This window comes from Terrapene carolina, unplaced genomic scaffold (assembly GCF_002925995.2).
Source record: "Terrapene carolina triunguis isolate 2854851 unplaced genomic scaffold, T_m_triunguis-2.0 Scaffold19637, whole genome shotgun sequence".
Classification (NCBI taxonomy): domain Eukaryota; kingdom Metazoa; phylum Chordata; order Testudines; family Emydidae; genus Terrapene; species Terrapene triunguis.
The window spans coordinates 1-10,402 of NW_020683988.1; the positions used below are offsets into that span (position 1 = coordinate 1).

The following is a 10,402-nucleotide window of genomic DNA, read 5'->3' on the forward strand; positions in this document are numbered from 1 at the left end:
GGACTCCCACGCCTATCCAACCACTCCCCACCCCCTGACAGGACCCCCAATATACACCAAGACACACCCCATAATCCAAAGTGGCTGGAGCAAGGGACCACGCACAGCTCCTGCCATTGAGGGTACATGGGCAGCTGCTTCTGCCCTAGCACCTGGCTTAGTGTTAAGCCAGAAGCCTTTGCAAGCAGGCAGAGGGTTATTGCTAGAGTCTGGCACAAACAGACCTAGCAGAGAACACAAAAATAGCCAGGGCCCCAGAGGGGGTAGCAAGTGGGGCAATTTGTCCGGGGCCCTGCAGGGGCCCCGCGAGCCCTGGCCCGGCTGCGTCCGGGTCTACAGCGGCGGGGGCCCTTCAGTGCTGCTGAAGACGCAGAGCGACTGAAGGGCCCCCCACCGCCGAAATGCCGCCGAAGACCCAGACCGCCGCCAGGTGAGTACAAGCGCCGCAGCTCCCCCGCTTTGCCCCAGGCCCCCTGAATCCTCTGGGAGGCCCTGACAATAGCGCTGCCTCTGCCATCCCAGCTCAGAGCCCATCAACAAGAGAGGCAGAGCCGTGCTTAATACAGTGCATGGGGTGGGGAGGGAGTACAGACAAAGGGACGGGGCATGGAGAAAAACCGCAGAGACGGAGAAAGAGAGGAAGAAGAAGCCAGGAGGCTGTGTCTCTGGAGGAAAGGCCTGGGGGAGGGGGCCGTTCGGCTGCAGCATGTTAATGTGACCCTGGCAAACACAAGGGAAAGAAGCAGGGAAGGGATTGTGTCTGGGCAGAGGACACAAGCGGGGCTACTCACTCAGTCTCCCCTGTGGAGCCCTGTGGCATTGGCTAGCAGGGCCCAGGACATGAAAATCCCTTAACCACACAGAATTGTTAACTGCTCCCAAATCCTTTTGTGCCCTGGCTGCAAGCTTAGAAGAGCTTAAGCTGTGAGCTGCATGAACTTCCTCAATAAATCTCTCTTGTGCGGTGCCTCAAGCAGGTTTGCATTGTATTACCCAGATGAAAAGCCCAGCAGAGAAAGCTTGCAACTTCCCCAGCCCTTTCAGCAGTGTTTGGGGCCTTTAATCACTCGGGATGCATATTCCAGCCCCTCTCCACACCCCTGCCCCCAGAAAGTCCCCCCCAACCATCCCCTGCTCCCTGACTGCCCCCCGGACTCCCCTTACCACCATGCAGATAGAGCCGCTGGCTCCCCTGGAGCCAAAGTTAAACATGCTGCCAGCGCCCAGCCCTCCCCTGCAGCGTGCTGAGGCGGGGGAGGGGCAAGAGGGGGGGGGGTCTGGCTGCTGGAGGACCAATGGGAGCAGCTCAACTCGGCCCAGGCGGCCAATCAGCAGTGCCGCACTCTGCATGGGGGGGGGAAGGGGAGGGGAAGGGGAAAAAATCCAGGACCTTCCTACTAAGGCGCCATGTGCTCAGTGGGGGAGTGGCCGCTCCCCCTGCTCCCCCCCAGCTACGCTACTGACTATAGTGAGGCAATGCAACTGCATCAAGCCAGGGCCGGCTCTAGGTTTTTTGCCGCCCCAAGCAAAAAAAAATTTGGTTGCTCCCCCTCCCCCCTTTTTTTTGGCTTTTACACGTTTGCACTTTGCAATGTTGTTGTTTTGTTTGTTTGACTGGGTGCGATACTGATGCAGCATTGGGCAACGACTGCATCTGAATCTGCTTGAGCCGGGTGCATCTGCCTGAATTTCTTATTGAGACAGAGGAGCTGAAAAGCCCCATGGGCCACTAGAGCGCCTGAGTAACTCGTGCGCCTGTGATACGTGCGGAGGGGAAATACAGACTAGAGAGGGACATTTCCAGAGGCTTAAATCACCGCGTGCTTTGCTGCCCCGGTGTCACGCCTGGGTCTCTTGAGGGAAGGCTACGGGGTTGTGCAGCCGTGATTGGAGGCTGAGCGAGAGCCCTCAAAAGGGGACAGTTATCTCCTGAGACAGCCCTTGGCTCTCCTGGGCACGCTCCGTAGTTCAGTCTTACTAGCAGCTGGGCTGCTGCTTCGGAGCGCTTTCTGCTACTTTCATTAATTTCAAATGAGCCTGACGTTCCCCAAATCATTAACTGACATGGGTGAGGAGCGCACTGGAGAATTGCCTGCTGTCCGACGGGTGCTAATCCCGACACTGCCACTTGATCAAAGGGTCGGGTCATTATCCTTAAAAAGTTGTGCCTGAATGAAAGGATTTCTCCAGGCTCAGATTCGTTCCCAAGGGGCGGGGGAGAGAGAGAAGAAGGGGAAAGCCGGGCTAACCATTGAAGGGGTATTTCATGGCACTCTCTCCCGGTGCGTCTCTCTGAGCCCCACCGGCTGTACTGCAGCCCAGGGTTACCTGGCTGGCGACACTGACAGTGTTATTGGCTGCTCGGGGCTTCCTTCCGGGTCCTGGTAAGTTCTCGGCGGCTTTCTCATTGTTTCTTGGGGGACTGGGGCTGTAGGGCTTTAGGAACATGAAGTTGCTCTTGGCGGACTCCGGGGTCAGGCAGACTTTGTCGCAGTAGCCTGGAGGGCCGCTGCCCGCCACATCCAGGCAGTTGCTGGGCACTTTGTTGCCCGAGGAGAGCTGGGGCTTGATGTTGGAATTTTTGAAGACATCGGCCGGAATGCACCCCTGGAAATGTGCGCCCCAAGCACGTGCTAGCTTTGCTGGTGCCTAGAGCCGGTCCTCCATCAAGCAATAATAAGACTTAGCAAACAGAATTCAAGAAAGGCTGCTTCAGTGCTCAGTGAAACCCCCAAAGGGCAAAACTGGTACTGCAAGCTCATGATGTTTCTGCTCATTTGCTATTTGCAAATTGCCCAAGAAAAAAAAAAGGGAAGTTCTTATCAACTGATGGTTTGTAGTTTACTTATGTCAACTCCCAAATGAATGTTTGCTCCAATGCAAGATTTTCAGTCACCGATCCTCCCTCTTTTCCCGAGGAGACTAAATTTTTACATTGTTTGTTTCTCCTAACACACAGGCAGAAAATAAGGATCTAATTTTCAATTCCCAGGTGAAGTCTTTAAGCTGAAGATCAATGGTAATGAGGTGCCATAATAAGGCAACAATGATTACCAGGTATAACACACCTTAAATCTTCAGTGTTCTGCAAACATTAACAGCCAGAGTCTATCACTTTTACACAGGTCCATGCTATAGTCCCATGTCCTAGGGTGTGCAGATGTCGTGTTTTTATAGGGACAGTCCTGTTTTGGGGACTTTTTCTTATATAAGCGCCTATTATCCCCCACCCCGTCCCTGTCACCCTACCATATCCTTACATTGCTGAGCAGTTAGATGAGCAGTTTTTTGTTGTACTTCTGTTGAGTTTTGCTGCAGTAGTTAGTATTCACACCACACTAAGGATCTAATATATTGAGTGTCCATGGAGAATTGCAAGAAATCTGTAGCTGAAAGATTTCCATTGTTGCTGGTTCTAAGGTGAGTTATTTAAATGCATTTAAATCTGCCTAAAAGTGAAATATTTTCAACAGATACGTGGTGAAACTCATCTGTTTGTATTCAGTGTTTGCTTTTGCATGAGGTTTTGTATTCTAATGCTGATGCATTGAGACAAGTGCATTTCCATAAATCATGAAATTCAAGGATATGTTTAAAATAACCAGTTTGAATTTATCACCAGTTCAGTGGAATAGCTCTGTTCAGTTTTGAATGGCATAGCTAACATTTTCAATATATTTTCTTCAAAGAACCATCTTGCACTTTGCATGACTAGGTTTGAATTAAAGGTGGCCAAGCGATAACGTCTCCGGAAATTCTCATCAATAAAGAATATAATGTGAATATATTGTGTTGAATTATGTTGCCATATTACAGGGAACAGAAAACACTTTGACTCTAAATGTTCATTCATCCAGACAGGTAAGTGTATATGGGATGGTAGACAGAGGTAGATGAGTGTTTAAGGGGAATTTGGGCTGTATGGAAAACAAATTCTATTTTTCCAAAAAGAGAAAACAGATTTTATTTCACACTGAGACAACACTGAGATCTTTCAAACATTTCCATTAAAAATGGAGACCCAACCCAGAACTGTCAGGTGGCTGGAACACGGAGCTGACAAAGACAGCTTTAAGTCCCAGCTGTGAATAAGGCCGAACAAGGATTTGCACTTAAGTCTCCTATATCCCCCCAAAAGTGTCCTAACCACTAGGATACTGGCTCATATTAAGCCTTGAGTTCTCCCTCTCTCTTGGTTTCGACCAGAAATTCCATCCAGGATCTGAGAAATCTTCCCCATGAAAGTTGAATTGAAACTGAGATGCTTCCAATAAAAAAAATCAGTTTTGTTTAAACGGCATTTTCTGATGAAGAAAATTTTCTGTCAAGAAATTCCTGACAACCTCTGATGAGAATGGATGGAGACACTCATTCATCTCTTAGTCTATGAGATGAAAGAGAGCGGTGTGTACTGGAAAAGTAGGTGGATGGATTGTGTGTGTATGGGGATAGACAGATTTGTGTTCTGGATTATCATATTTAAATAGTGTGGATCAGACTGCAGCTGGTATAAATCCATGTAGTTCCACTGCAGTCAATGAAGGTGAAGGTCTAACCTATTCTTCTTCATAGCCAATAGCCATCCATTTACTGATAAGTATTGTCCCCTTTGAAGTTTACCTGCTTTCCCATCTGTGACCATGGTGAGTTCAACACCCCTGGATTGACCCGGTGGCGAGGGAAATTCTGGTGGGAATCTGAAACAAAACTTTGGGGTGGAGAAAAACCGGAGGGCCTGAAGCTCAAGAGAGAAAGGCAGAGATCTCAGCCATTCCCCCAGTCTGGGAAGAGTGGGATACATGAGATGACATAGGCCTACCTAAGCTTTAGGAGAAAAAAGAAGTGTAGATACTGTTTGTGTTGAAACCCCTTTTCTCTTTTTATGCTTCATTCCTACAGTTGAGTAGAGCAGGTCAGGAATTTCTCAATGAAACAGCTTTTCATTGTAAAATTCCAAATTGTTGAAAGCAAATCTTTTTGTGGGAAAGGGTTGGTTTCCACAGAAGTTTTACTGGGAAGGTTTCTCAGGTCCAGGATGAAATTTCTGGCTGAAACCGCAGAACAGGAGACATCAGGCTGAGAATTGGTGGGTGTTTAGGGCACTCAGTTGGGATGTGGGACACCCAGGTTCAAGTTTTTGCTCTGGCTCATTTGGAGAAGGGGTTTGAACCAGGCACTCTTACATCTAAGGCGAGTGCATTAACCACTGGTGTATACAGCCTCTCTATTTTATACAAAGTGGAACACTTCCAAGAGGAGAAACTGAGGTCTATCTCTCACTGTCTGTCTGTTTTTGTTTAGTTTAAAAAACAAACAAACCTGAAACATTGTGGCTTCATCTCTATATGGAGCAGGATTTTTTGTTAAATCCTGAAAATATTCATGTGATGGCAAAACAATGTCCTGCGCCGCTCTGCTGTTGATATTAAAGAGTACGGCATTTCGATGAGGCTGTTTTGAGTCACTGTGCACACACACACACACTGGTCACAGCTCCTGAATGGAAGGCTTGGAGGGGGAGTCAAATCCAAACAAGCGGACAGGAGAACCCGTCCCGTCGGCGTAGTTCGTGTCTACACTGAAGCACTACAGCTGCACAGCTGCAATGTTTTAAGCGTACACAAGCCTTGGTGGAAGAGTGGAAGAACCGCAGAGCTCTAGCCTAAGAGACGAAGGCACAGGGCCTGTAATCTGGAGGGTTTGCACCCCCAGGGCATGTCGTCTTCGCTGTTACAAATGAAGAGGGGTGTATTCTTAACGCTAACATAGCAATGGAGACACAGCAACTCAGCTTGAATTGAAGCCTATAGGTTTAATCAGCTTGTACGTTGGCCTTGGACTTGAGCTGCTAAGCCGTGTTGCTGTGTCTTTGCTGCTATTTGAATCCAAGTTAGCTAACTGAGTTAATAACACACTTTATTTTTTAAAAATTTCAGTGAAGACATAACCCAGAGACTGAGAGGGGTCAAAAGTGCAGATCGCCCTGAAAACTGATTTTATTATTATTCATTACAGGCAAAGGGGAGCAGAGTGAGAATTTCCCAACCAACGATGCACGTCGGAAACCAAACCTTAGTGACTGAGTTTATCCTCCGTGGGTTCCCTATGTCCCTAGATCTGCAGACCTCTCTCTTCATGGTGGTTCTGCTCATGTATATACTCACCATCGTCGGCAACGTTCTCATCATTGTTATTGTTATCCGTGACCCTCGTCTCCACACCCCCATGTATTTCTTCCTGGGGAACCTCTCCTTCCTTGAGATCTGGTACATCACCACGCTGGTGCCAAAGATGCTGGCTAATTTCTTGGCCCAGAAGAGGTCCATCTCCCTCCGATGCTGCTTGACACAAGCCTTTTTCCACTTCTTCCTGGGTGCCACCGAGTTTTTCCTGCTGGCCGCCATGTCCTTTGACCGATACTTAGCTGTCTGTGACCCCTTGCATTATGGGGCTATCATGAGCAATGGGCTCTGCCTTCGGTTAGCCTTGGGGTCGTGGTTGGGTGGCTTCTTGACTGTCTTCCTGCAGACCATCCTGGTTTGCCAACTCCCCTTCTGTGGCCCAAACCTCATTAACCACTTCTACTGTGATGTGGCCCCGTTGCTGAAGTTGGCTTGTGCCGACACCCGCTTCATAGAGCAGGTAGTGTTTGCAATGGCTGCCTTAGTTCTCTTGAGCTCCTTCTCCTTCACCACGATATCGTATGTTTTCATCATATGGGCCGTATTGCGGATCCCTTCCAACAGCGGGAGGCAGAGGGCATTTTCCACCTGTGCCTCCCATCTCACGGTGGTCTCCATACTGTACGGGACCGTCATCTTCATGTACGTGAGGCCAAAAGTGGACTCCTCACTGGAGCTGAACAAGGTGGTTTCTGTGCTGAACACGGTCATCACTCCCCTCCTGAACCCCTTTATCTACACGCTGAGGAACAAGGAAGTCAAAGAGGCCTTGAAAAAAGCAGTGTGTACAAAAAAGTGCTTGACGAAGAATGAGAAGGCAAGGTGCTCAGCTGGTATAAACTAGTTTAGCTTCATTGGACTCAATGGAGCCAGACCACAACCGATGTAAATCATAGATTCCCAGGCCAGAAGGGACTTTTGTCATCACTTAGTCTGACCCCTTGTATAACTCAGGCCAGAGAATTTCTGCAAAATAATTCCCATAGCAGATTATTTAGACAAATATCCAATCTTGATTTAAAAATTGTCAGTGATGGTGAATCCACCAAGACCCTTGGCAAATTGTTCTAATGGCTAATTATGCTCACTGTTAAACACGTATGCCTTATTTCTTCTTCTTGTTTCAACTCAAGAGATAGCCTCTCCACCCCTAAGGATACCTGAAAGAGACTTGGAAGGTGGTAAGGTGATAGGGAACAGCCAGCATGGATTTGTAAAGAACAAATCATGTCAAACCAATCTCATAACTTTCTTCGATAGGATAACGAGTCTTGTGGATAAGGGAGAAGCGGTGGATGTGGTATACCTAGACTTTAGTAAGGCATTTGATACGGTCTCATATGATATTCTTATCGATAAACTAGGCAAATACAACTTAGATGGGGCTACTATAAGGTGGGTGCATAACGGGCTGGATAACCGTACTCAGAGAGTAGTTATTAATGGTTCCCAATCCTGCTGGAAAGGTATAAGAAGTGGAGTTCCGCAGGGGTCTGTTTTGGGACCGGCTCTGTTCAATATCTTAATCAACGATTTAGATATTGGCATAGAAAGTATGCTTATTAAGTTTGCAGATGATACCAAATTGGGAGGAATTGCAACTGCTTTGGAGGATGGGGTCATAATTCAAAATGATCTGGACAAATTGGAGAAATGGTCTGAGGTAAACAGGATGAAGTTTAATAAAGACAAATGCAAAGTGCTTCACTTAGGAAGGAACAATCAGTTTCACACATACAGAATGGGAAGAGACTGTCTAGGAAGGAGGACGACAGAAAGGGATCTAGGGGTTATAGTGGACCACAAGCTAAATATGAGTCAACAGTGTGATGCTGTTGCAAAAAAATCAAACATGATTCTGGGATGCATTAACAGGTGTGTTGTGAGCAAGACACGAGAAGTCATTCTTCTGCTCTACTCTGCGCTGATTAGGCCTCAGCTGGAGTATTGTGTCCAGTTCTGGGCACCTCATTTCAAGAAAGGTGTGGAGAAATTGGAGACAGTCCAGAGAAGAGCAACAAGAATGATTAAAGGTCTACAGAACATGACCTATGAAGGAAGGCTGAAAGAATTGGGTTTGTTTAGTTTGGAAAAGAGAAGACTGAGAGGGGACATGATAGCAGTTTTCAGGTATCTAAAAGGGTGTCATAAGGAGGAGGGAGAAAACTTGTTCACCTTAGCCTCTAAGGATAGAACAAGAAGCAATGGGCTTAAACTGCAGCAAGGGATGTTTAGCTGATGCCCTTCAATCCCCATCCACAGGCTCCTTCCATTCAAGCACTAGACTCCCAAACCAAACAGTTCTGCTGATGCCTCTCAATCCTGACCTACAATCAGGGCTGGCTCCAGGCACCAGCTTGCCAAGCAGGTGCTTGGGGCGGCCACTCCGGAGAGGGGCGGCACGTCCAGCTATTCGCCGGCAATTCAGCAGATGGTCCCTCACTCCCGCTCGGAGCGAAGGACCTCCCGCCAAATTGCCGCCGCAGATCGCGATCGCGGCCTTTTTTTTTTTTTTTTTTTTTTTGCGCCGCTTGGGGCGGCAAAACCCCTGGAGCCGGCCCTGCCTACAATCCCTCTGATATTCCAGCCACGGACTCTCCACCATCCCCAACTTTTAATGCTCCTCAAGTCCTGACCTGCAGCCCCCTTCTATTCAAACCCTGAGGTCACACACACCCAGCTCTTCTAGGAAAAATGGTGAAGGTGACCTGTGTTACTGACGATGTGTGTTTGGACACTGAGAAAGCTTTAAGTTTTTGAATCTCAACTTCTCTGCCATTAAACAATTATTGTCTGACCCCCACCTCCATAATTTCCCCAGACTGTGAACATTTAAATAGATAAAAATTAAAAAACAAGCTTAAAACCCATCATCATTTTGTGCAACTGGGAAAATTTAAATCAAAATAGAAAAATGCTTATAAAAACAGCAATCAAATACTGCCATGCCTAAATATACAGGAGGTCGAATAGATGATGTGGTGAGTCTTTCTGGCCTTAAACTTTATGGCCAAAATCAAAATGAAAAGTTTTGATTTTTACCAAAAAAGGTCATTTGACCTGAAACAAGACGACCTTTTGATGCACCAAAAATTTTGGAAAAAAAAAATCAGTGTCAGTTTCACCTGAAAGTAGGTTGGTTGATTGTTTTAATATTGCCAGCAAACCGAAAACTGTTCTTTCCCCGAGCTCTAGTCATAACTCCTTGAGAGGGTTACAAAGACATCAGGGGGATAGCAAGGCATTAAACATTTTATTAGAATTCTATTGCAAAGAAAATAAAATTTTCAGAAAAATGTTGGAGTGGCCAAAACCTCCCTCAAGTTGATGAGGTCAAATGTAGTAGTTGTATTCTATAGACTTATTATCACGGATAAACGTAGGGATAATACAAGGCAAGATCTTTGGGCAGGGACTTTATTCTGTGTTGATACAGACCTTAGCACAGTGGGATCCTTGCCCAAGAGAAGGACTCCTAGGCATTATAGCCGTACAAAATGAAATATAAGGGGGTCGTGAAATGGTTTGGTGGAAACACGGATGAAGATGGAGGGCCAGATTGGATCGGGGAATTAATGTAGCCATAGTGGGGGAGAGAATTCTCGGTTGGCATGAAGCTGGCAAAGCTTGCTGATGTGACAACCTCACCTACCTCCAACTGGTTTGGGGGCTCATGAAGGGAGGTGGGAGCAGACCAGAGCTCCACCCCCATAGCAATATAATTCTGTATGATCCATCTAGATTGTTTCCCATTTCAGCCCAAGTGGGCCTTACAGGGTTCTTCACATTAGGATGATAAATCAGTGATGTGAGTCAGGTATATTCTGGGTGTGATCTTGTTTATTTACACAAAATGCGCACAGAGTCCGGTTTCACTGATTACAGTAGGATCAGCCACAGCAGGCAGTTTCCTTGCTCAGAAATCCCCAAATCTGCCCCTCCAGTGAGCTCCTTGTACAAGGAGCTCCATCTCTTTGCTTCCTCTCCAGGCCAGACTCACAGATCCTTTACCTGGTTTTTTGCCTCCGACACAAACAGCCTCCAACACTGACATCTGAACACCCGCATTGGTGGCCAGGGAAACTCCTCAGTCCATGCAACAAAGCTCTGACCAGTCATATGGCCTATTGCTTTGGATGGAAGCCCCGCTCCCTACGGCTGTATTTTACTTGCCACAGACTTCCTGGTTGCCAGGACTGGGACGTGGGAAGTCAGTCCTA

At 47.2% G+C, this 10,402-nt stretch overlaps 1 protein-coding gene across 1 annotated transcript; it reads left to right on the plus strand.

Annotated features, from left to right (window-relative positions):
- The first annotated feature begins 6,039 nt into the window (after window positions 1-6,039).
- LOC112124988 (olfactory receptor 6X1-like) lies at window positions 6,040-7,026 on the plus strand. Its single transcript, XM_024223451.1, has one exon. The coding sequence runs from the start codon at window positions 6,052-6,054 to the stop codon at window positions 7,024-7,026; it is 975 nt and encodes a 324-aa protein (XP_024079219.1). The 5' UTR covers window positions 6,040-6,051.
- Window positions 7,027-10,402: the final 3,376 nt, after the last annotated feature.